The sequence below is a fragment of the Manihot esculenta genome, chromosome 6, assembly GCF_001659605.2.
Source record: "Manihot esculenta cultivar AM560-2 chromosome 6, M.esculenta_v8, whole genome shotgun sequence".
In the NCBI taxonomy this organism is placed as follows: domain Eukaryota; kingdom Viridiplantae; phylum Streptophyta; class Magnoliopsida; order Malpighiales; family Euphorbiaceae; genus Manihot; species Manihot esculenta.
Window position 1 is genome coordinate 8,723,443 of NC_035166.2, and position 27,950 is coordinate 8,751,392.

At 33.3% G+C, this 27,950-nt stretch overlaps 1 protein-coding gene across 5 annotated transcripts; it reads left to right on the forward strand.

The window, feature by feature from the left end:
• Positions 1-7,233: 7,233 nt before the first annotated feature.
• LOC110617778 (autophagy-related protein 18b) lies at positions 7,234-27,737 on the forward strand. 5 transcript variants are annotated; one of them, XR_006350993.1, is made up of 13 exons: positions 7,236-7,472; positions 7,545-7,618; positions 7,707-7,780; positions 7,877-7,986; positions 8,240-8,331; positions 9,103-9,215; positions 11,724-11,843; positions 22,258-22,403; positions 23,083-23,196; positions 25,866-25,928; positions 26,994-27,115; positions 27,218-27,507; positions 27,597-27,737. XR_006350993.1 is itself a non-coding variant. In XM_021760771.2 (12 exons), exons 1-12 carry the CDS (start codon positions 7,411-7,413, stop codon positions 27,244-27,246), a joined length of 1,119 nt encoding a protein of 372 aa, XP_021616463.1. In that variant the 5' UTR covers positions 7,236-7,410; the 3' UTR covers positions 27,247-27,569. The 5 variants fall into 5 exon arrangements, 1 of the variants encoding a protein (XP_021616463.1); XR_002488434.2 differs by lacking the exon at positions 27,597-27,737 and having other exon boundaries at positions 7,234-7,472; positions 25,852-25,928; positions 27,218-27,569; XR_002488433.2 differs by lacking the exon at positions 27,597-27,737 and having other exon boundaries at positions 7,235-7,472; positions 27,034-27,115; positions 27,218-27,569.
• The last annotated feature ends 213 nt before the right edge of the window (positions 27,738-27,950 follow it).

Consider the following 27,950-nt stretch of genomic DNA (forward strand, 5'->3'; position numbering starts at 1 on the left):
TTATTATCTTTGCTGAATTTGAATCTTAAATTTATTAAAATTTTTATTTGTTTATGGAGATTGAGTTTGAGATTTTCTTTCTTGAATTTTGACGAAATTAAACTTCAGGGACTAAAGTGTTGAATTCAAAAACTAGAGGGATAAATCTGTTAATTATGTAATATCTTAGGGACGAAAATATATTTTTTCCTTCAATTCTTTGAGAGAAAGACCTATAAATTTGTAGGAATTAAATTTCAGGAACTAAAGTGTTGGGTTTTAGAAATAGTAGTTCGGTCATTTTTTCTGTCACAAACGGTATTTTTAACGGAGAGATCTCTAATTTTGACGGAATTAAATCTCAGGGACGAAAGTGTTGGGTTCTAAAAATAGAGGGACGAATCCGTTAATTACGCTATATCTTAGGGACTAAAAAGTAATTTTCCCTTTAAAAAAAAAAATTCACCGCCTAAGGTAACACCTTAGGCCAACGAAGTTGCTAAAATAACTCGACTATCTTTAATTTGGAAATTGGAGAAATTTTCTCCATTTTCAAGTAGATGTGAGTCTCATTCTCTTTAGTCTCTGCTTCTCAAATTACTACACTAAATTTTCTTCTTTTGTTTAAAGATTAAGAGTTAGTTCAAGCTCCATCTGGTATTCAAGCTCTCCTTTCCTTTTCAATTTCTAGTTATGGTTGATTTCTTTCTTAAAGAGATAGTTCTAACTTCTTTGATCCTTATTTTTAACCTTGCATTATAAAAGAGAAATACTTAGAAGGTTGCTTGAATTGTTTTTGGAGGTGTCTTAAAATTCATTAGGAGTGGTGGGTAAGGCTAAATGAGTGAGATAACTTTGCATGTAAGGTTAAGATGTTTAAAATACATGTTTATGATTATCTTTTCTAGTTAGAAACTCCTTTAATTTTAAGCTTAGTTGAAGTTGTTCTCATGGGTATATTCTTAGTTTGCTAGGTTTTAAGCTATTTAGTTTAGTATTTTACAACATTCTCATATTGTTGTTGAATGCATGATTGAGATGGATGTATGTGAGATTGAGTTGTTGCTTTGGTTTGTTATCGAGTTACCTTGCTGTTGGGAAGGCTTTTCCTTTTTTTTTTTTTTTCAAATTGTTTAAATTGATTTTAGGTTTGTTGAGTTCTTTGTAGAATCGGGTTTTGAAACCACAACAAAATTGAGGTTCAACCGCAAAAGGAATTGTCACCCTTCGAAATTGCATCTTAATGATGTTGATTTTGAAAGCTTAAGATGCTATCTGATATAGGTCATGTAGCTTTGTACAAGGACCTTAGGCTATACAAAATATTATAAAAAGTTTCATATCCAGCCTTTCTCAATGTTTATTTTATGTATTTTTTATGATATTTTTAGAGATATCTTAGGATAGCTTTAGACATGTTTTAGTTACATTGAAAGTCATGTTTAGTGCCTCATTTAAAATATGTTATTGTCAGATTAGATTTAGAAAATGAGGAGACCATCATTGAGGAAACTACATGTTTTAGTAAAGAAAGAGTTTTTAGTCTAGAAGAGATGAGTAGAGCTAAACTTAATTTAATTTAATTAAAGTTGAATGAAATAAAGATTAGCATGTTCATACATCATGAACATTATGACTATATTAGGATATATATATAGAACAATGAATATGTTGTATTGTATCTTTTAAATATGGTGAAAGGTGAATATTGGATGACTCACTAGCCCTTCCATGATAAATATATGATATGTTATGATGCATATATTAAATGAAGATTAGCATGCTCACGCATCATAAATGTTGTGACTATATATATATATATATATATATATATATATATTGTATTGTATCTTTTAAATATAGTGAAAGGTGAATATCAGATTACTCACTAGCCCTTCTATGATAAAAATATGATATGTTATAATGCATATATTAAGACCAAGTTGGCCCATTTTATGCCTTTGGTATTACGTTAAAGCAAAGATCACTTGGGTTCATTATACTTTTCCAGCACTATGATTATTTATATGATTTAATAAGAAATCCTAAGGAGCTTCCATTAAGGGCCAAGCATATTAGATATGTAAAGGGTCACTGTTGACAAATGCACCATGGTTTTAAATTTTGTGATGTGTTGCATTCATTTGAGCTTAAGACTGAAATTTAAAGTATAAATTTTTTCTATTAACTAAACTAATCAAAATAGCTTACCCCTTTTCTATAACTCCTAGGTGTGTAAGAAGATGAGTTTTAAGCAAAAATAGTGCCATGAGATAGAGATATTTATATAAATAGGATGCATATTAGACTTATTATAAGTTTTAGCGACCTTAAGTTATTTTGAATGCTAATGGCGGTAACAATCCTCGATTTGCTCTTGCCCTTGTTCATGTTGTCTCTATACTTAGATCTTCCCTTACTACCAAACCTTCCCCCTGATTTCTTGTACCCTTCTGAGCATGGAGTTATGCTTCTTTGGATCTTGCTGCAGCACCTCTTTAGCCGTGATACTAGTTCTTGAATACTTTAGGATCTCCCTCAACTATTTATAAGAGGGAGGCAAAGAATTCAATAGATACACTACTTGGAATTCTTCCTCCACCTTAACTTGAAGATTCTGCAAATCAAACAACATCTTCTTGAAAACGTCCAAGTTCTCCTCAATGGTCTTGCCCTCACCCATCTTGAAGCCCGAAACCCTTTGCATCAAGTACATTCTATTAGGTAAAGGTTATTCCAGGTAGAGTTTCTCTAGAAATCTCTAGATTCCAAAAGCAGTCTTCTCATGGATCACTTTTCTGAGAATTTGATCCGAGAGACACAGAACTATCAAGTTTCTGGCCTTTCTACTCCTTTCTCTTCTTGACCATTTGACCGGTTCCTCAATCTCATCTCTTTTGATCTTGCTTCTTGATCCGAGTGATGATTGAAGCAGCCCTAGAAGATTCTAAGGTTTTTGGAGTTAAAGAAAGAATTTTTTTCTAGACTAGAGTTCTTGATTTTTTTGATTCATTTTCTTCCTCTAGATTCTATGTTTCTGGATCATCATTGAGAGCGTCTTGCAGCCCTATGATCTCGAGACTTATCTCGATCTTTTCTTTACAAAGCATGAAATCTCCTCTCCTATCGAACTTCTCAACATCAAGTTTCTGCATCGTCGCCATTCTTTTAACCAAGCTTCAAGAAAATTGACCGGTGACGAATCTCCCTATTCACAAACTATGCTATAATATCACTTGTTGTTGCTGGAGGCTTAAACTCTGATCTCTAGTGAGAAACGTAACAGAAAATAAGAAAATAAAAAAAAGAAAGAAAAATGGAGAAGAAGAAAATACAGAGAGTACGAGTTCAGATCAATTTTTTGAGGGATCGTCCTATGTCTCAAAAGAGGAAATCCTTTATTCTGATGAGTTACAAAGAAGAGAACAACCACATACCAAAACACACTCGATTACAGATCAACAATGGCAGGAAAATAACAATCATAGCGCTTTTCACTTTACGCACTTTTTATACCCAAAAATAGAAGGACTTATGCTCCTTATATAGTAAACTTAACAACCTTGGCCCCCAATATAAAAAACTGAAAAGCCCCTAAGAATTTTTTAAAATGAAAGCAAAAAAATAAAACGTCGTCGTTCCTCTTAATCCTTTCAATCATTTCGAGTACTTTAAAGAATCCGTGTGTTAGACTTTCTGAGCACTTTGAAGAATTCGTGCATTCTGTACTTCCAGGCATTCTGAAATTCAACATCCGGACTACTCTTGCCCTGACAAGTCTTCGAGCCTTCAGGCTTTCCTTCTTGCCTTGCAAGCTTCCGAGTATCCGAGCTCTCCTTAACAACTGGCCTGTCTTGACGAGTATCCGGGCTCCACCAGCCCTGCAAGAATTCCGAGCACACCAGCCCTTCTTTCATCAGGCCTGCCTTGTTTAGCCCTGCTTCCATCAAGCAGGTCGGCCCTTCAGCAAACTATCCCGTCAACAGGTCGTCACACTTGGTTGTAGGTCGTCACATTGTCTTAACATCTGTCGTCACACCTGGTTGTAGGTTGTCACATTGTCTTAACATCTGTCAGGCCATCTACTGGTCGTCTGATCTCTCCGTTTTTTTTTATTTATCCAAAAATTCTGAATTTTTTTAAAGAATTTGAATATCAGTGCTTCAAGTTTTTTGCTATTTTTCTTAAAATTTAAACTTGTTATATTTCTTTTATTTTATTCATTTTCAACATTTTTTTTGTATAAAAACAATTATTATTATTATTATTATTTCATTTCTTTTATCCAAATAAAAGTAAAACAAATAAAGCTTTCGATGCTCTTTCATTTATTTTCTTTTATTTTTTAAATAAAATGTAAAGCTTAATTTTAAAATTTTAAAATATTATATTTCATTAATAGTTTGAGGAAAATATAAATAGATATTCTTTTCCATATTTTTGAGAAGGAGAGAACAAAAAATTAAAAAATAATAAAAAAATGTATATCCCTCTCTTTCTTAAGCCTTTTTTTTTAAAAAAAAATTAAAGTAAATTTTAGGGTAAACTGTAATTTAGTCCCTCTGGTTTAGTGAAATGCAACCTTTTGTCCCTCTGTTTTAAAAAATCTTCAATTTAGTCACTGTGATTTTTAAAAACTATGACATTAGTCCCTCCCGTTAGATTTTCAGTTAAATCACCGTTAATTTTAGTTAAAAGACTAAAATATCCATTCTCTCTCCTTCCTCTTCCTCTTCTTCTTCTTCTTCTCTTTTCTGATCTCCTTCTTCTTCCTCTTCTTCTTCTTCTTCTTCTCCTTCCCGATCTCCTTATTCTGCTTCTTTTTTTCATTATATCCATCATTTGCACCTTCTTTTTTTTTTTTCTAGTTTTCATACCACGAGTACAAAATATTTACATTGATGTAATGGAGAAACTCTCCCCGTTGTATACAATACTAGCAAAACACACAACCCATTGGTGTTTTGATACCACAGTATTATTTCTCATAGTACTCTTCATAGAACAGTGAACATCGATCCCCTAACCGATGATCATACAATTAGAAATGAGAAAGAGAAAAAAAGCCCATGAATCCAAAGAGCACTTTGAATTCGACCTTCAATACAATATCCACATCCATACATACATGATACATCAACAAAACGACGAAGAACACACAGCAAATAATCTGTGGAGAGAAAATCATGAACCACAATCTGGGCACCGAATCAACCCATTCTCATTGCATTCCAAGCACCTCTTGGGCACCCCTTCATCTTCATCGAACACCTTCCTACTACCACTACAATTTCCACACGGCATAAACCTCACATCGCCACACGCTTCGCAAACAAACCCAGGCTGTCTTCTCGGAAATCCATCCAGGACCTTGGCCAATTCTCCAGTCTCAAACATTTGCTTAATCACTTTAGCGCCACCCACACGATTTCCCCTTATAAACACCTGCGGCAAGCTCACAGTCTTCCCTCCCAATACACTTTGCAACTCTTTCCGAAGGAGATCGGGAAGGAGAAGAAGAGGAAGAAGAAGGAGATCGGAAAAGAGAAGAAGAAGAAGAGGAGGAAGAGGAAGAGGAAGAAGAGGAGGAAGAGGAAGAGGAAGGAGAGAGAATGGGTATTTTAGTCTTTTTAACTAAAATTAACGGTGATTTAACTGAAAATCTAACGGGAGGGACTAATTTCATAGTTTTTAAAAATTACAGTGACTAAATTGAAGATTTTTTAAAACAGAGGGATAAAAGGTTGCATTTCACTAAACCAGAGGGACTAAATTACAGTTTACCCTAAATTTTATTTCAATCCAAAATATAAATTTTTTGCATACAAAAAAAATAAATTTTCTGTTAACTATGTTCTAATAAATTTGTTATTAATGAAATATATAATTTGAAAATTAAATTTTTTATTTTATTTAATGGAGAAAGAAAATAAATGAATCGATTGAGAAAATATATTTTATTTAAATAAAAATAAAAGAACATGATAATAATAGATTTATTTTTCTTAAAAAATATTGAAAATAAAGAAATAAAAAGTTTATAATAAGTTTACAATTTTAATAAAAATAGTGACTTGAAAACTCTAAAGTTTTCGAGTTTTAATAGACACACTCCATGTATATATTTTTAATAAATCTATCATAGTGTTAACGATGTTATTAAAAATCCATTAAATTTAATGGCCATTCATAATAATAGGATAGAGTAAATAATTACGTAAAATAAAGTATATATATTTGTTAAGGAAAATAAATTCATTAAAAGTTAACAATTTTAAGGTACTTTTCTACTATTAATCTCTTAGTTAATTTATTTTTATTATGCGAATTTAATTGAATTTTAAATTAAATAAAATCGACTGCACTATCAATCAGTAATTCAAATGAAATAAATAATTTTTGAATGCAACTAATAATTTATATTGATGATCTGAGATCCAGAAAATAGGGTTTTATAAGAATTGTGTATGCTTATTCGGAGAGGAGAATGCTTCTCTCCTTTTATTATTTTTCTTCGTCTGTCAGTGACGTGTAACGGTCTTACTGCCATTAGGCCACCTGTCTTTGCCATATTGATACGGACGTACGAAAATATCAAATCTCTGCTCCATATGTAATGGCCATTTAATTCTCTCCTGGTACGCATGCGGATGGACCCACTAGGCAGATGGGCCGGCTACTTTTTCTCCTTCGAATTGAGTTGGAAGACGAAATTAAGGCTAAAGCCCAGAGGAGGTCCGATCTTAGGACCGAATGGACTGGACCGGCCCATCGAGAGGACTTAGAGGCCTCAGAATCAGGACTGTCATTATGGGTTTGATCTCATAGCGGGATGATAAAATCCAGCATTCATCATATATGTACCCAAATAGATAAATTAAAAAGATTTGATAGACTTTAAGAAAACTAATTAATAATTGATACATCTCAGCGGCTTATTAGTGTTTTAAATTAACTCTATAAAATTTTCAAAAAAAAAAAATTAACTCTATAAATGCCATGGTTATAATATTCTATTCTTTGTGAAAATTATAATATTCATTACTATATTATAAAAATGATGTATATCCATTAATTATTATAAATTTTGTATAATCAATTAATATTTTATATTTATTTTATTAATATAATAAATTGATATATATTAATTTGAAAATAATAATGAGAAATTAAAACTTAGTTATTTGCAATAATCAGAGGATGTATCTAAAAGTTAAATTAAAGAAGCCCTGAACCCAGAGCCCACCTTAGCTGTGAACATCCCGAAAAAGAAAGCATTTACGTCCCTTGTAAGTTTTACCGCTGGACTTTCTATTTTCAATATGTTCTGTTTTCTGTTTTCTTCCCATCGAAGACCAAAGCGCGAACAGACCTTAATAGAATGTCTGATAATCAAATTCCTGTAAAATTAAACTACCTTCTTCCCCAACAATGACTACCGAGTCCTCCTCCAACTCTTCAATCTTCTGCGCTTCTTTCAATCAAGATAACAGGTATTCGTTCAATTCCTCGATTATCACTCTTTTCTGCAATTCGATTCTGACTAAGTTTTCGTTTCTGTGCAGTGGTTTTGCAGTTAGCACTCGTGATGGCTTCAAAATTTTTGATCCAAACTCTGGTCGTCTCTGTTATGAACGAGGCTGGTTCTCAATTTCTCGAAAATTTTCCACTGTTCTTGTTTAATTTGCTTTTTAAATTGCTCAAATAGCTTCTGATTACTTTTGTAGCTGTTGGAGCTTTTATCATAGTTGAAATGCTGTATAGTTCTAGTCTTCTTGCTATTGTTGGAGCTGGTGAGCAGGTGATGAGGATTTTTTTTATTTTTTATGTTTGCCCTTCCTCTTCTATGCTTTTTCAAGTTGTATTACTGATTAAGTGTGCCGTTGAATTCAAGCAGCCTTCTTTATCCCCACGGCGTCTTTGTTTGTTCAATACTACCACTGGAACTGCTCTCCGGGAATTGAATTTTTTAACTTCAATTCTTGCTGTTCGTTTAAATAGAAAAAGGTAAAAGGATCTGTTTTGGATAAAATGAGAGATTATAAAATTTAGGCATAGTTTGGTTTACAATTTGCTTTGGATTTTATCAAATGGGAAAGCAAATCAAGCTTCAAATCCTATAAAACCGATTGAATTTGTTAATACAGTTTGACTTCAGTTTGATTTACAGTATATTACAAATAGTGAATACCTTATTTCTATGTTATTTTAATATTTTTGCATTTGGTTTTGATTTGTTGTCACTTCTTCATCATTGCAGGCTTGTTGTTGTTTTGCAAGAAAAGACTTACATTTATGACTCAAATAGTCTTGCAATACTGGATACTCTTGATACAGTTCCAAACACAAAAGGTGTGGTTAGAATTTGTTAGTTTTGTATTTGTATTAGCATTCACATATCTTGATAAACTTTGGTGTTTAACTCTAAGTAGCAAATTGATAATGGGAAAAAATGGATTTTTTTTCTTCACTTTTTCTCCATCTTGTGGAAGAACGAATTAAAATTAATTTTCAATTGCAATGCTATAAGTGTGAATGTCAAATTTAAGATAAAAGCTTCTGGTACATATTGCATGATTTTGATCTTATAGGCATCATATTCTAACACTGCATTTATAAGTAACACAGCAATGATAATTTTCTGTATTATGATGAGCATATTTTTGATTTAATCCCTCAAGTACCTATCTAGTTTTCATTAATCTGTTTTCTGGTCTATGTAGCTTATTCTCTCATGGGCTGGGATTGTAGCCCTTTGTCAGCTGCTTGGTCCAAACTTGTTGACGTAGATGGAAAACCTTTTTTCATCTTCTAACCGGTGGCTTTAGTAAAATTTTTGTATCTATAAGTTTTGTTTGCAGTACTTATTGCTTTTCAACTTTTTTTTTCTGAATCTAACATCTTCGTGTTTTGGGCCCACTGAAATTTCTGTGTGCCAACTATTGTTTTAAAAGAAAGCACATGGAATGACTGCTGAAGTTATTTAGTTCTAGAAGTGGGGGGATAATAACAATTCTAATTTCCAGATGATCTAGAATTTTTGCTTTGACTTTATTTTTTATTTGTGTAAAACCTTACTTTCTTTAATGTTAACTTCTATGAAAACTTTCTTTCGTTCCTCAGGACTATGTGCATTCTCCCCCAGTTTGGATGGTTGTTTTTTGGCTCTTCCTGCTAGTACAACCAAAGGATCAGTTTTGGTCTATAATGTCATGGAACTCCAGTCACATTGTGAGGTGGCAAACTATATTTTGAAAATGATTAATGTGAATAATATGTGATAAGGAGCCAAAATTCACATGATTTTGTTTGGTTGATTATAAATTTTTATGGGAGTTCTTTTGATAGAGTTAGGAGCTAATGGAGAAAATGTATTGGTGATAGAGAGTGGACTTTTCTACTTTAAGTCCAAGTCAAGGTTGATACATTACTAATTTAGGAAATACAATGGAAAGGAAAAAGAAAAGAAATCTAGCTAAAGATAGCCTAGGCGAGGCGAATTACAGTAATAAAACCATGCATACCCCCTCTCTGCTCTCTCCTCTTCTTAAAACCCTTCTTCTGTCATGACAGCTCACTCCCCTCCAGACAGTCGCTCCGCGATTCTCTCTAACCATATGACCTCCTCATAATTCTTTTCCATCTGTCCTTTATGATATTCTTCCACTTGTCCTTCCTTCTGATTCTTGAATTTCTTTCTGTAGTACACTTTTAGAGGTTGAGGCTGTGTAGCTAGGTACCTTATTCTTGCCACGTCATAGTTGCCTCTATCATTACCATCTTCATGAAGTTTAGCCTTGTCCTCAATAAAGTGAGGAAATTGATTGGCAATATCCACATAAGACATCCAGGTTGCTTCTTCAACAGGTTTTCCCCTCCAAACCTTTTGGGAGTTCTGGTATTACATCATGAGAGCCAATGACCCTTTTCAGTTGGAAAACATAGAATACGGGATGTATTCTGGATGATTCGGGTAACCTTAGTTTATAAGTTACCTTCCCTATCTTCTTTTCAATAATAAATGGTCCAAAACAACAAGCAGATAATTTGGGAGAAATGACCTATTTTAGAATGGATTGTTTGTGAGGACGCAACTTTAAGAAAACAGAATCACTAACAGCAAAGTTCACCTCCCTTCTATGTTTATTTGTTGCTCGAACCATTCTTTGTTGAGCCTTGGAGAGATTGAAGGCCAATTGACATAGCAACTCATCTCTATTTGCCAAATCCTGTGCTACCGCTTCTATCTTAGTTTCACTAGGTAGAAATTGCTCCAAGATAGGAGGTTCTCTACCATAAACTGCTTTAAAGGGTGTCATGCGTGCTGCTGTTTGAAAGCTGGTATTATACCAATATTCTGCCCAAGCAATCCATTTGTTCCAGTGCTTTGGTTGTTCAGAAGTGAAACTCTACTCTACAGATATGTCTCCAAACTCCGGTTTAACACTTTCGTTTGACCGTCTATTTCCGGGTGATAGGCAGTACTCATTTTGAGTTGAGTCCCTTGATTACGGAACAATTCTGATCAGAAATGACTTAAAAATATAGGGTCTCGATCACTAACAATCGATCTTGGCATGCCATGTAACCAAAAATTTCTCTTGCAAATAGATCAACTACTGGTTTGGTAGTATACGGATGTCGCAGACTCACAAAATGAGCATATTTGGTAAATCGATCAACCACCACCAAGATTGCATCCATCCCATGTGAGTTAGGAAGACCCGTGATAAAATCCATGAAAATATCTTCCCATATTTGATTTGGAATTGGCAGGGTTTGAAGCAAGCTTGCAAGAGAAGCAATTTCATACTTGTGCTCTTGACAAATCAAACATTCAACTACAAACTGTTGAATAGACTTCATCATCCCTGGCCAAACAAATTCGAAGCAAGCCTTTTGTGCGTACGGAAGGCTGCTGCATGACCTCCTAAGGGAGAAGAATGAAACTCTTTCAGCAACTTAGGTACCTAGGCTGATGTTTTTGGAATCACCAATCTGCCTTTACAATATAATTTGTTCTGAACCTAGGTGTAATGTGGATACACAGCAGCATTTTCTTGCAAGTCCTGAATAATCTTTTTGTAGAGAAGAGTCTTTTTGTACTTCCTTCTCTATTTGTTCCTGTAGAATGGCAATATTTGTTATATATTACAACAGAAATTACAAGCTATTTATACACAAGAGACTGTATCTAAACAGGAAGGAAAATCAAGCGTATAATTATGCAATCCTTAAAATTAAGCAACTGATACGTCTATCAATATTTACTTCTCAAGCACCTATAGCTAGCTCTTCAAAAATTTGTCTTTATCTTCTATGAACTTGAACTTGTTACTTATTATTGATCTCTTTGCTGTTCCTTGTCTATTTAATTGTGCTTTGTCTTTATTAGGAATCAATACATTTATAATTAAAAGTTTCCAGCTTTTCTTTTTTGTTTTTCCAGAATTATATTAGAACAGAAAGAGATTTTTAGTTCTTTTGAATTTCTATAATTTACAACTTATTTTATTAATGATGATCATACAGGACATTGATGCTAACAAATATGCGTATATAAACTTATTTAGACATCCATTTACTTTGTTTACAGTGGATGCCAATATATATGCTTGTTCCTGAGGTTTCATATTTTATCTTTTTTCCTTAGCGATTAGAATATAATCAGATTATTAATTTACTTTTATTTTTTTTGTGCATCCTTTTGCATTTGTATATGTAATTGTTGAACATACTTGCAGATAGATGCTCATCGTGCGCCACTGGCTGCAGTTACCCTTTCTTCAAATGGAATGTACATTGCTACAGCATCTGAACAGGGAACCATAATTAGAGTTCATCTAGTTCTAGAAGCAACGAAGGTGAGTGACAATATATCCTGTTTCTGATGGATAACTTTTGGCTCATTGTATATCTGAATGTGATTGACAGTTTACAAATATATATATTTATATACAAAAGCATATGATGTATAGGCAAAATGGCTAAGACATTTTACTTTTTAGATGCTGTTATAAAACTCTTAAGGCAGAATTTGCTTGGTAGATGTGCATAAGTGGCTTTGACTTGCGGTGAAACATATGTGAAGAAGAGGAGAACCTGGAATAGAAACTATGAGATTAAAATCAACAATCTGATTGCATTTGTTTGTCATTATCATGGTTGGTTAAACTAGATTGGACCGGATGATTTGACAAGTTTAATTTGAAATAGGACCATGGTCCAGTTTGGTTCAACTATAAGACCCTGAATTTAAGAGAGTTGGTATAAACCATCATGAATTGACTGAGTAATCAGCAAAACATTAACTTGGCCGATTTGAATCGGATTTTTCAAATTGAACCACTCGCCTCTAACAAAAAAAAATGACCCTGCTGGTACCAGACCACCAGGATTTGATCCTAGAACCTCCAAGATGACTCAAATTGTTTACCACATGAATTTCTTCATATATTTCTCATTTTTTGACTACTCGTTTCTTGTATATAAATTTTTATGGTGAAATTACATCAATAAAAATGAGTATGAACCTATAACTGACAATTATAAAGAAAAATTTTAATTTAATAACTAATGGTATGAATAATTTATTTTATTAGCTAAACTAATTACTACATTTTTAGTTTATTATCTTTTATAGAGAAAAAATACATAAATTTTTGTATTTGTTATGTTATATAATTTTAACATATTATTATTTATTTTTCATTTGTTATTATAAACTTTTTAATTTAAGTATTTATCTATTATATATAATTGAATATTATTATTTAAAATTTCAAATTATATCTTAAAAATCTAACTAGACTTATTTTAACAATTATTGTAAAATATATGAAAGCATTAATTATATTGGAGTGTGAAAATAATCTATACATAATTAAAGGAGATTACATAATTATAGGTTAATTGATTCTAATTAATTGATAGAGGATTTTTAGGAGTTGCCTTAATAAGATCTTGTAATCTGTATATAAACATACTTACTTCAATTCTATTCCAATTTGATTGATTTTTAAAAGGTTTGAGTATTTATACACAGAGAATTAACTTAAATTAGGAATATTTACAATAAGAATAAAATCCTTATAATTAAGCCTAATTAGGATCTCAAAGATCTGAATCCTCCAATTAGTAACCTTCTATATTGGTCAACACTCCCTGCAAGTTGGTGCAAAAATATCACACATGCCCAACTTGCAAACCAATATGTGTTAAGTCTTGCTGCTGAGCCCTTTGGTAAACGTATCAGCTAATTGTTCATCGGAAGTTATATGATCTAATCTCAAGACACCATTTATTAATTTTTCTTTAATGAAATGTCGATCAATCTCTATGTGCTTCGTTCGATCATGTTGAACTGGATTGTGAGCTATAGTAATGACAGCTTTGTTGTCACAGTACAAGAGGAGTTTGTCCCTCTCCAACAGTTTTAATTCCTCCAACAATCTTTGCAACCATAGAAGTTCACAAACACCTTGTGTCCTCGCTCTATATTCCACCTTAGCACTTGATCGAGCAATAATACTTTGTTTCTTGCAAGGTTTCCTCCTGCTAGTGTGCAGTAACCGCTAGTCGATCTATCATTAAGAGATCCAACCCAATCGATATCTGTGAATGCTTGTATGCGGAGATGACCATGTTTAGAGAACATGAGACTTTTTCCAGGAGCAGACTTTAAGTATCACAAAATGTGAAAAATAGCTTACATGTGAGACTCACGTGAATCATGCATAAACTGACTGACTAAGCTGACTGCATATGTTATATCTAGTCGCGTATGCGAAAGATAAATCAGTCTGCCTACTAACCTCTGATATCTGTCAATATCTGCTGATTCACCAATCCCTGCTTGTAATTTGTGATTGCTCTTAATGGGAGTTTCTTCTTGTTTGCAGTCTAACATACCGGTTTCTTTCAAAATATCCAGAATGTATTTTCTCTGATAAATAAAAGTTTCCTTTTTTGATCTAGCAAGTTTGATTCCTAGGAAATATTGAAGTTTTTCTAAATTTTTAATTTCGAACTCCTGAGTGAAAAGCTTTTTCAGCCGAGTCATCTCTTCAGTGTTATCTCCTATTATTTCTATGTCATCAACATAGACTATTAACAGAGTAATTTTACCTTTGTAATGTCTGATAAATAGAGTATGGTTAGCATTACTCTGTTGATAGCAAAAAAAAATCATTGTTCTGCTGAATCAATCAAACCAAGTTTTGGGTGACTGCTTCAACCCATACAAAGCCTTTTTTAGCCTATACACTTTTCCTTGTATTTTTTCATCAGCAAATTCAGGAGAAATTTCCGTATACACTTCCTCCTCCAAGTCTCCATGGAGGAATGCATTTTTCACATTAAATTGTTGTAGGTTCCAGTTAAGATTGGCAGCGCAAGATAACAATACTCCGATTGAGTTTATTTTGGCAGCAGAGGCAAATGTCTCCTGGTAATCCACTCCATAGGTTTAAATATATCTCTTGGCAACTAGTCTAGTCTTGAATATTTCAATTGATCCATCTGCTTTGTACTTCACAGTAAACACCCATTTATAGCCAACTGGTTTTTCTACAGGTGGAAGAGATATCAACTCTCAGGTCTCATTTTTAGTCCAAACTTTTATTTCTTCAATCATTGCTCCCTTCCAATTAGAATTTTTGAGAGTTTCCTTCCAATCCTATTTCTTCAATCATTGCTCCCTTCCAATTAGAATATTTGAGAGCTTCCTTCAAATCTTATGGGATAGATACGGAGGAAATAGATAAGACAAAGGCTCTATAGGATGGAGACAAAGAATCATAAGAGAGAAAATTAGAAATAGAGTGCTTTGTGCAAGACTTAACTCCTTTTCGTTGAGCAATTGGTTTATCTAGATCATCAATGGGCTCAAGGTTTAGGGATGACTCACCAGATGGAGAAAAAAAAGATTCATGACACTGAGTAGATTGCACAATGACTTTTTTTTGCTTTTGTAATGTCTCTTATTGAGTATTTCCTTAAATTTGGTTTATCCAAACGCCCAATTATTTTTTTTTATCACCATTAGTCTTCCCTATATAGCAGTCTCCTCCATAGTAAAATGCTCTAGAGGTATAAGACTAGCAATCATCTCTTCTTTCTCATTGTTCTCCTCCTGAAGAGGTGATGGGGCAGTATTGAAGTAAGGTTCAGTCTCTCTAAATGAAACATTCATACTGACAAAGTATTTTCTAGATGCAAGGTGGTAACACTTGTAACTCTTCTGTGTAGGAGAGTATCCAACAAACACACATTTAAGAGCCCTCAGATCAAGCTTCCCACCTGTTCTAGTATAAACAAAAAACATGCATCCAAACACCTTTAGTGGAACAGTATAAGCATTTTTCCCTTGTAGCACCTCTAAAGGGATTTTACAGGCAAAAGGTTTGAGAGGCATTTTATTAATGAGATAAACTGTGGTTAAGAGTGCATCTCCCCCAATAGGTTTTTGGAAGGTTCACGGTGAATAGGAGAGATCAAACTACTTTCAATATGTGCCTATTTTTTCTTTCAGCAATACCATTTTGGATATTAGTGTAAGGACAATAGTTTGATGAAGTATCCCATTAGATTCTAGATAAGCATAAAAACGTCCATCCATGTACTCTGTACCATTATAAGTTCTCAAAATTTTTATCTTAGTATCAAATGGAGTACAAACCATCTTGTGAAAATATTGAAAGCAAGAAAACACACCATTCTTTGCGTTTATCAAATAAACCCAAGTCATACGAGTGCAACAATCAATAAAAGTAATAAACCAATGATTACCAGATAATGAGACCGTTTGAGTAAGTCTCCAAACGTCAGAATAGATGGTCACAAAAGGAATCATATTCCTATTGTTACTTGAGGGATAAGAGGTTCTTGTATGCTTAGCGTACTCATAAGCATCGCAGACTAAAGAATCACTCTGAGGCTTAGAAAATAAAGCAGGATAAAATTTCTCTAAAACAAAAAAGGATGGGTGTTCTAATCGTCGATGCCACTGTATGATTTCTTGGTTCACATCCTAATTTCTTCTAAAAAGAGCTCGAGGTGAATTCAGACTCAGATTCCCTTCCAACATATATAAGTCATCCTGCAGTCTACCATTGTCATTCCTCTTCCCAGTTTAAAGGTCCTGAATAATACAATAATTAGGAAAAAAATCAATTTTACAATTAAGTGCTTTGGTGAGAGCACTAACAGATAAAAGATTAATAGGAAAATAAGTAACATGAAGAACAGAGGATAGCTTTATATTTGAAGTACAAATAATAGAACTGATGCTAGAGATAGGAGTGGAAGAACTATCTGTGATCCTAACAGTGTCTTTTTGTAGATGTAGAAAGGTAATATTTGTTGGAAGAACCATCTACGATCCTAACAGTGCCCTTTTGTAGATGTAGAAAGGTAATATTTGTTGTATCTATTACAGTAGAGATCACAACATATTTATACATGAGAAACTGTATCTAGAAAGAAAAGGAAATCAAGAAATCAAGACTATGATCATGCAATCCCTAAGATTAGGCAACTAACACATCTATCAATATTTACTTTCTATATTAACATATTTACTTTCTATAACACTCCTCCTCAAGTTGGAGTATAGATGTTATGCCCAACTTGTTACATATATGAAGAATTTTAGGAAAATTTAGAGTATTCTTGTATTTTCCTCTTAATCTTTACAATTGGTCTACATGACTATTTATACACAAAGAATTATATCTAAACAGGAAGCAAATAATCAAATAATAATTACAGAGATAATTAAAGATGCTAATCAAATCAAATCATATCCCTAGAATTAGCTAGGATCAGCAAATAAGTCAACATTCTCCCTCAAGTTGGTGCAAAGATGTCGCACATGCCCAACTTGCAAATCAGGTTATGGTAGATCTTGTTGTTGAGTCCTTTAGTAAACACATCCACAAGTTGCCCAGTAGAAGTCACAAGAACTAGGCTTAAGACACCGTTTGTTAAGTATAGACTGGATTTTGTGCTATACTTATAGCAGTTTTTTATGCGGAACCCAGGACCAACCTGTGATCAAAAACCCTGTCACACAACTTGACAAAGAACAAGACAAAAATATCTTCCAAAAAGTTGCTCTAATACACTCCTAACCAACTAATATGATTAGAAACATAGATAATCAAGCGAAAGTTGCTCTACTACACCCCTAACCAACCAATGTGATTAGAAACATAGATAATCAAGCGATTCCAGTTTCAGGAACGCCACAAGAAATTCTTGATAAGTTGACTAAGCATGGAGGATATCCATATTAGAACGCCACAAGATTAAACCTTGATAAGTTGCTAAATAGTGGAGAAGAACTAAATATTGTTCATAACATCATTTTTATTCGTTTTCCTCTTGTGGCTGCCACCTTAAGGGTGTTTTTATACCCTTCAAACCCTAATTCTATTGTAGGAAGGTGTAATTACAATATAGGAAGTGTATCTAGTCAAATAATCAAACCTAGATTACATTAAAAATCATTTTCCTAAATTGTTTTGGAGAAATCTCCTTCCTAAATGGGCTGCACGAATTTGGCTTTTAATATAGGCCAAATTTATTTAAAACAAATCCCACAAAATACTAAAATACCAAAATAACAAAATTGGTCTAAATGCAATTTGGCCATACATGCATTACGCGATTTGAAATTGTATTGTGTGTTCACATGTGTTGAAGAGAGTGCCTTGTTTTTTTATTCTCCCATACTTCCCAAATATAGTTCTCATCTGTAAGCCTTGAATTAAGCGATGGGAACTTGATTTGTCATGATTTGGAGTTTTCCATTTTAAATCTTTGAAGCATCGTATTATTTTCTTGCTCGTATCATTCTCTCCTTTTTCGAAAAGATTCGTCCTCGAATCTTCAACCATAATGACAAGAAAAGAATCGACAGACATGGGATCCTCTTTAAATTCAGTATGACATTTTGCGAATAAAACACTAAATTTTGACATCTCTCCTCTTTTTTTCCTTTTTTTTTTTTTAAATCAAACAACTGAAACGATTTTTTTTCACTTTTTTTTTATCTCACTTTTTTTTAATAAAAAAAAACTCACACTACTAAAATAAAAAATTTTTCTTCTTATTTTTTATATAAATATAACTGAATTTTTTTTTTCTTTGTTTTTTTTTTGAGAGAAATTATAACATAAACTAAAATAAAAAAAATAAGATAGAGTAAAAAAATAAAAAAAAACTTACGAAATAAATAAATATAGATAAATAGGAATTTATCTATCACCGTGCTCTGATACCAACTGATGCGGAACCCAGGACCAACATGTGATAAAAAACCCCGTCACACAACTTGATAAAGAACAAGACAAAGATATATTTCAAAAAGTTGCTTTACTACTCCCCTAACCAACTAATGTGATTAGAAACATAGATAATCAAGCGAAGGTTGCTTTACTATACCTCTAACCAACCAATGTGATTAGAAACATAGATAATCAAGCGATTCCAGTTTCGAGAACGCCACAAGAAATTCTTGATAAGTTAACTAAGCATGGAGGATATCCATATTAGAACGCTACAGGGTTAGATCTTGATAAGTTGCTAAATAGTGGAGAAGAACCAAATATTGTTCATAACATCATCTTTATTCGTTTTCCTCTTGTGGTTGCTACCTTAAGGGTGTTTTTATAGCCTTCAAACCCTAATTCTATTGTAGGAAGGTGTAATTACAATATAGGAAGTGTATCTAGTCAAATAATCAAACCTACATTACATTAAAGATCATTTTCCTAAATTGTCTTGGAGAAATCTCCTTCTTAAATGGGCTGCACGAATTTGGCTTTTAATATAGGCCAAATTAATTTAAAACAAATCCCACAAAATACTAAAATACAAAAATAACAAAATTGGTCTAAATGCAATTTGGCCATACATGCATTATGCGATCTGAAATTGTATTGTGCGTCCACATGTGTTGAAGAGAGTGCAACTTGTTTCCTTATTCTCCCATACTTCCCAAATATAGTTCTCATCTCGTAAGCCTTGAATTAAGTGATGGGAACTTGATTTATCATGATTTGGAGTTTCCCATTTTAAATCTTTGAAGCATCGTATTATTTCCTTGCTCGTATCAGTTTTATTGTCACAATACAAAGTTATCTTGTCTCTCTCGGGCAACCTCAACTCCTCCAATAACTTCTGCAACCATAAGAGTTCACACACCTTGGGTCATTGCTCTGTATTCTGCTTTAGCACTTGACCAAGCAACAACACTTAGTTTTTTGCTCCTCTACGTGACAAGGTTTCCTCCCACAACTATGCAGTAGCCACAGGTGGATCTCCTGTCATCGAGAGATCCTGCCCAATCTGCATCTGTAAAAGCTTCAATTCGGAGGTGACCATGTTTGGAGTAAAGAAGCCCTTTCCTTGGCGCAAACCTTAGATATCTCAATATGCGAAGTACAGGCTGCATATGAGTCTCGCGAGAGTTATGCATGAATTGGCTGACTAAGCTAATAGCATAGACTATATCCGGTCGAGTGTGTTAGAGATAAATCGACCTTCCTACCGATCTCTGTTATCTTCCAATATCCACGAACTCATCAGTTCCTGCTTCCAGCTTGTGATTACTTGCAATGGGAGATTCTGCTGGTTTACATTCCATCATACTAGTTTCTTCCAAAATATCCATAATATACTTTCTTTGGGAGATAAAAATTCTTTTTTCTGATCTAGCCACCTTGATACTTAGGAAATATTGCAATTTTCTTAGATCTTTGATTTCTAATTCCTGAGCTAACAACCTCTTTAGTTGAGACATTTCCTCTTTGTCATCATCTGTCACCACTATATCATCAACATACACAATAAGAAGGGTGAGGCCTTGTGATGTTTGATAAATAGAGTGTGATTAGCATTGCTTTGTTGGTAACCAAAGGACATCATGGTTCTGCTAAACCTTTGAAACCAAGCTTTGGGAGATTGTTTTAGCCCATACAAAGCCTTTTTTAATCTGCATACCTTCTCTTGTGTCTTCTCATCAGCGAACCCAGGAGGAATTTCCATGAACACTTCTTCCTCTAAATCTCCATAGAGGAAATCATTTTTCACATCAAACTGTTGCAAGTCCCAATCCAAGTTGGTTGCGCAAGATAACAGAACTCTGGTTGAGTTCTTTTTTGCAACTGGGGCAAATGTCTCTTGGTAACTCACTCCATAGGTTTTGGTGAATCCTTTAGCAACCAATCTAGCCTTAAACCGTTCAATTGTGCCATCAGCTTTGTGTTTTACTGTAAACACCCACTTACAGCCAACGAGTTTCTTCCCAGGTGGGAGAGTGCCAAGCTCTCAGGTCTCATTTTTACCAATCTGTAAGAGCTTTTTTCCAATTCTGTAGAATAGATACAGAGGAAATAGACAAGGCAAAGGCTCTAACTCACCCCAAAAGCTAGCTCAAGGGGGAGGAGTGCCTATGGCCCATATAAGGGGCACATTACTCCTTTCCAAAACCGATGTGGGATTTAACACACTCCTTCACGCTCCGAATTTTACTGGTGCGTGACATATTTATGGGAGGCCCAACATTGGATGGGAGGCTCTGATACCATGAAGAATTTTGGAAAAATTTAGAGTATTCTTGTATTTTACTCTTAATCTTTACAATTGGTCTACATGATTATTTATACACAAAAAATTATATCTAAACAGGAAGCAAATAATCAAATAAAGAGATAATTAAGAATTCTAATCAAATCAAATCATATCCCTATAATCAGTTAGGATCAGCAAATAAGTCAACACTCAGAATAAAATTGGGAGATAGTCATTTCTCCTTACTTAGTACCATGAATCTTATTCCGAATATCATAAATTTAAACATCATTCCCAATCTTGGAATAAATTAAGGACAAAACCTTCCTTATTTTTGCAGCAGTATCAATTAACAAATAGGACTTAGAGATATGAGGTTGCATAGAGTTAAGTAACCATATCATAACAAGACAATTATCTGAGTCCCATTGAGGAAAATCTGGATCACTCTCATCCAGTTGTTTTTTTATTACCAGTGACATAGCGCTGCAGTCCTCTAGCCTTGATAAACAACAAACAAGACCTTGACCAAGCAAGATAATTGGTTCCATCAAGTTTTATGGGACTAATTTGCAAGGAAGAATTATTAGAGTTAGGAATCGAGACCCTTTTACCTTCTGCCATGGTAAAGATTTATGAACCGTGAAAGAGTAGGAGGTACCCAAGGTTGTACACACAAGAGAACCCAATCGATTCACCAAAAGATCGGGTAGCAGCACGGGAAGGCCGAAAAGATGGTCGGAATCGTCGTTGGAGTGATTGGAGCGGCGAAGCAGTGTCAGGCAATGGGTCACGCGCCTGGAAGGGGAGGCGCGTGAGCCTCACGCGCAGACTTTTTTGGTGTCGAAGCTAGGCGATCGGTCGGCGACAGTTCGGCGATTCTCCTGGTGTCGGCGGTGAGAGGAGGAAAGGCTCCTAGATGGGTTAGTACCAAGAAAGGTAGATCTAGGATTTTGAAACCCTAAAGAGAAAAAATTGAATTTGAACCCTAAAATCAGGAAAAGACTCTGATACCGTGAAGAATTTTGGGAAAATTTAGAGTATTCTTGTATTTCACTCTTAATCTTTACAATTGGTATACATGACTATTTATGCACAAAGAATTATATCTAAACAGAAAACAAATAATCAAATAATAATTATAGAGATAATTAAGAATTCTAATCAAATCATATCCCTAGAATCAGTTAGGATCAACAAATAAGTCAACAAAAAACATTATTGTTAATGTTGTAATATTTAATAAATAATAATATCAGTTAAACCCTTGTTCAACCTTGGAACTTTAAACCTTAAACCTTAACTCTATGCTTTTATGGATTTAATGATTAAACCGGATTTCAAAATTTTGCTCATTACATCTTTATAGAATGTGTGTGGATTAAAAAATAACTACAAAAATGATTTCTTATTTGAAAATACGGTAAAGAAAAATGCATAGATGCTATTGTTGTTATTTCTTCATTCTCGAGTAAGATTGATCACCAGATTAGTAGATCTCATATGTTGATCCTTCTAATAGCTAGGTCAAGCATTTTGCAATTCCATACAAGACTTACACTTATGATGCATAGTCTTCTTTCTCTATTGCTCCATTCGTTTGACTCATTATGAGGTGGATTTTTTATTTTTAATGGACACTATGGGCTTTCATGAATTCTTTCCACTCTACTAATGAGATTCTATCTTGTTCTTGAGCAGTCATATAGTTTTAGAAGGGGGACATACCCATCAACTATATTTTCCTTATCCTTTGGACCTTCAATGCAACTTCCAGATATTCTTGTAGCAGCAAGTTCTTCAGGTTCTATTCACGTCTTCTCCCTGAGTTTTGCTATAAATCAGAGGTGAGAACTGCAAACTATTATGGATTATTGCTGGGAGCGTATTGCTGAGGATGATTGCTAATTATAATGGTAATAGCAAGTTATAATGTTCAAGGCTTTTGTTCACCAATATCCTTACATTTTTTTAATGTTTTCACTTTTTTATTGGCAAACCAGCAATGTGCTATAGAGTATAGTTACTATCTAATTTGTAAAATTGGTTCACAATGACCTTTCTTAGACATATTGACGAGAGTCACATGGTATTATCTTTTTTGTGCTATTGATCATCATTTTTCACCTTTTAGCTTTAGCTAATAATTGCCCTCAAATTTTCTCCATCTTCAAATGTATGTTTGTGATTGTGTGCATGTGTGTGTGTGTGTGATTTTCGTTTTCATTTCCTTTTATCATGATAAATAAATGATCACATTTCTAGTCTATGGAAAAGGAATCTTCCAATATAAGCTACATGTGGGAGAGAAATAAGTATAATGTCTATCAAAATAAGGGAGATACCTGAAATTGTTGAAATCCAATGATTGTAAACTTGTAATGAGCATATTATCTGCTCTATCACATTTGCACTGGATGTTTTTTCAGGTTACTTTTTAGGCTCTGTGTTTTATGTTCAAATAATTAATCATATGAAAATTTGTAAATCATCCAATCTTTCATGTTTAAACTATTTTCTTCCCAGAAGTAGGAGATCAAGTAGTCTCCTTGGGTCAATTTTGCCTGATTCTGTAAATGATGCATTGGATCCAGCTCATCATCATGTGCTTCATAATGCTGTTCCAGCAGGAGTGAAAAGGTGAATCATTTTTCACTGATAATTTAGTCTTGAAGTCATTGGATGGGTTCAAAGATAGTTTTTTTCCTTTTTTAGGGGCGAAACTAAATTTAGAGGATTTAAAAATTTCCTTTTGCTTGCATGTTATATATGTCTATCATTTTGAGAGCTGTAAAAAGGCCAAAACAATCAACTAAAAAGTTAAAAACAAAATTATATATTAAATTAAAATAAATTCTATGGGAAAAACAAAATGGCAAAAAGATAAAAAAAGACTAGCCTGATGGAACTACCTGAGCACCTTTATTGTATATGCAGCATAGACAATAAGAAATTATGTGCCAAAAACATTATTATCTCTTAATATTGAGTGGGACATTTTTTCTTCTTCTTGTACTTGTATCTTGAATCCTATTTTTCTTGGTTGCTGTCCTAAATTCCTAATGTTATCACAAGCAGTATGAAATAAAACATGACACCCCACTTAGAGGGGGAGGGAGGTGGCATGATCTACCTTGTATGTAGGGCTGTAAATGAGTCAAGCTATTCGTGAGCTACTCGAGGCTCGACTCGATAAAAGCTCGACCGAGCTCGGCTCGTTTTTTAAACGAGCCAAGCTCGAGCTCAATTTTGAGGCTCGTCACTTAAACGAGCTGAGCTTGAGCTCCATAGTATTCGGCTCGTTAAGGCTCGCGAGCTGGCTCGTTTTTAGGCTCGCGAGCTGGCTCGTTTTTAGGCTCGCGAGCAGGCTCGTTGAGAAGGCTCACGAGCAGACTCGTTAAATAGGCTCGTGAGTAATATTGTTTAAATAAATTGGTGAACCAATTCGTTAAATAAATTTATGAATAAGTTCATATATTATTAAAAAAATAAAAATAACTATAAAGTTATAAAATTTAAACTATTATAAATACTTGAAAATTATAGTATTGAAAATTACAAATAACTAAGATTAATTATTATAATTAATATTCTTTAAAATTAAATTATAAAAATCTTTTGTATATAATTATTATAATAAGATTTCATAAAATTAATGTATAATCACAAATAATTAATATTAATTATTATAATAAGTATTCTTTAAAATTATAGTACTACATGATAAATTGAGTTGTAAAAATTATATACATTTTAAAATTAAAGTATAATTATAAAAATTTTTTGTATATAATTAAGCATACAATATAAAAGATGATAATAATTATCAAAGTCTATTAATAATAATTAATTAAGGTTATATGGATGTTGAAGTTGAAATTCAAGTTAACTAATTGAACAAGCATGAAGATGATTATGAAGATAATTAAATTATATTAGCTTGTTTCAACTGTTGGAAGTTGGAATCAACTTTATTCGTTTGATATTAAACTTTGTGTGTAATCTAATTTTATTATGTTGTTGAATTTATATTTATTTGTGTTATTTTAGTTATAAATTGTGTTACGTAATTTTTTTTATTTACTATTTTTTTTTATATTATTTAAATTAATGATGATTAAAAACTGATTAAAGTGTAATTATTAATTCGAGCTCGAGCCAAAACTTGAGCTCAAATCAAATTTTTTAATTTTGAGCTCGGTCTCGAGCTTTTTTAACGAGTTTCTTAATCGAGCTTTCCGAATTCGAGCTCGAGTTTTATTAACGAGCTTCTTAATCGAGCTTTTCGAGCTCGAGCTCGAGTTAGGCTCGTTATTAAATCGAACGAGCCTTTCACGAGTCGAGCTCGAATCGAGCTCGATTATAATATTTAATTCTCGAGCCGAGCTCGAATCAAATATTAGAGCTCGAGCTCGAGCTTCCAAACTTTTTTAATAAACGAGCTTGAGCTTTACAAAGTTCGGCTCGGCTCGGCTCGATTACACCCCTACTTGTATGGGTATTTAAAACCTTCTCTTGGCATCTAAAACCTTGTGAGGAGGTTTTCTATACAATTGAACTACTGGATCGTCTTTTTTTTTTTCTTCTCATATTTATTTATTTATTATATTGTTATCACTGTTCTAATAGGGGAAGGAGTGAGAATGAGAAAGGGGAAAACTAAGATGATATGGAGAGAAGTCACATTAAATAATTTACATGTCTTGAATATTAAAATAGACTAGGTGTCTAATAGAGTTAAATGGCAACAAAGGATCTATGTGGCCTATCCTAACTACTTTGAGATTAAGACTTGGTTGTTATAGTTGTTTATTATTATTATTCATTATTTTTTTGGTTGAAGGTTTTTTTTTTGGGGGAGGGGGTGGTTAAGGTTTTCTTTTTCTTTTTAAGTTAGTTTCGTCTATAGTTTGTAGAATATTAAAAACAAAGTTAAAATGAAGGCGAATATAACTCAATAATGCCATGGATTTTGTTCAGAACAAAAAAGTTCACATGCAATGTATGTACATATTTGCTATTGAACAAGCAATTTACTGTTTAGTTCTGTGAGATACTCTGAGCTATATTTTTAGCTGAATAAAAGGATCTTCAAGAAACAAAAAAATGATTTCTCTAGTAATGATCTTCTAGAAACAAAAGACGGAATGTAGTGTCTAAATATTTCTTGATGGGCAAATATGATTTCTCAGGTAATTCTTGAAGTTGTAGACATATTTTCCTGTTCAGCTTACATTAGTTCAATAATGCCTATCTACATTTATGTTGTTTGAAACGCATTGACTTATTAATCAGGTCATGTAATACAGTTATGTGGTAGTGCGCAAGGTGGACAAGGCTGCTGACACATCAACTGAATTTGTTGCTTGTAGGTTAGTTTTCTATATGTGCAGGCTTCAAATATGTTCTCTCTCATCCTTTTCTATTGCCTTTTATTATGTGTCTTTATTTTCTGCTTCTGGAGGCTATTTATTTTTCTTCTTTTCTATTTGATTCCCATATTTGGTGAATCAATTACATTACATGTTACCACAAAGTAGCTTTAAAATTTTGTCAACAAATGGTCGTGTTTGTTTCAAGCTTCTAATAAAGTGGAATTGGAGCTGAATTGAATGACCAATTTTTCTACGTGTTTGGTTTCCAAATTGGAATCAGAATTGAATTGAATGGCCATGTTTACTTCATGTTTGGTATAATGTGTAATTGAATATGATTTCCCTTGTGATTATTTTGTTTCTTTAAAAATAGAAATCAGGATTAATATGGAATTTGCATCACGAAAGGAAGCAGTATTTGTACTTGATGATACATTTATGATAACTATATCTTTTTTCTCCCATTCAAATGTTCTACCATTGGTATACTTTTTGCCAAGCCTGTGAGCAAGTCCCTTGTTTTTTTGTTGGAACCTTTGAGCAAGTGTTTAGGGAATAGGTTCACGTTAAGGGTGTCAATTAACCTAGCTTTTGTTGAGTTCCGTGTTAAGACTTGTATGCTTAGACCCAGTCATGCCATTTAGCCTTTTGCATCAGTGCTGTCATTATCATTGTGAAATACAAATAAAAAAGAAGATAAATTTTGAAACAAAAAGTAAATAGCAATTGTCTCCCTTGAGTTTGGACTTCCAGCTTCACTTAAACTCTGTTCTCAAGCAATGAACCCATAATGTCTCTTGTTTGGTGAATTGAAATTCCGGCCCCTTGTACTTTGTGGCCAGTAGCAATTAATTGTTTCAAGTCCAGATCTCATTGAAAGGATGTTGGGCATTTATATCATTTGATAATGACATGTATGCTTACTTCTGCGTATAAAAATGTGTTTTCCTTGCATATTAAAAAATATATATATTATTTATTAAGGACCTTTACATGTCCTGTGAAATTTCTTGTAAATGATATTTCTACTGTCTTATTACCTTCTTACTTTGGACTTTCCAGAGCCACGCTATCAATAATAACCTTTAATGGGTACTTCCAGGAGTATATTGTAAATATTAACAATCAGAATGAATCTAAATGGACTTTGGAGCGTGAATTTAATCTTTTGCCAGCGATATCAGGTACCACCAAATAATAATTGCACTGAATTTTCTTTTCCTTTTTTCTTTTCCTCCAATTATTGAAGCGCATCACTATTTTAATGCATCCTGCTATACTACTAGGTGAAGAACAACACTTTCAGTTGGTGTGATAAGATTCTACTGTTGCTGACATGATTAAACTGCTTAATGGAAATAAAGAAAGAGAATCTGGCTGAAGGATAGACCAATATTTATGTGATCAGCATGGACAGACAGCCCAGATTTGCAAAGTTTTGACATGTAAGTAAACTGAACTTTGCATGTCAATACACATTTACAATTGGATTCTTCAAGCTACAGCATTGGAGACATCTTCAAACTGCCTCAAACTTGAATGTATTGCTTAGTCTGTTTATATGCAAAAGCAATCAGTAAGTTATAGCATACATGTCTTTGTCACATTAAATTTTTTTAAACTGAATTTTTCTATTTACGAACTGTTTTATTTGCCCGCTTCCAGAGGTAAATCAACGAACATCTAAAGGATGTGAACTTAGATTCATGACCAGTACGAACATTGTCAAGCTCATTGCACTAGACACATTGAGAACCAGTCAGGTTAACTAATTAGTTACCTTGAAAATATTTATGGCAATTGTTCTCAGGTCTACCTCTAAGCTTCTCTGCCTTCCTCTCTTCCCAAGACCCAATCTAAAAAAAATCAAAAGAAACTCACCACTGAAAGTAAAAACATGATTGACACGATAGAGATGAAATTACATGTGAAGTTAAATCTTGGGGGTTTTAGCAATTTATCCTTCAAATTAAGATGATTTTTTTCCTTCTAGATATTGTCAGGTATTTTATACATAGT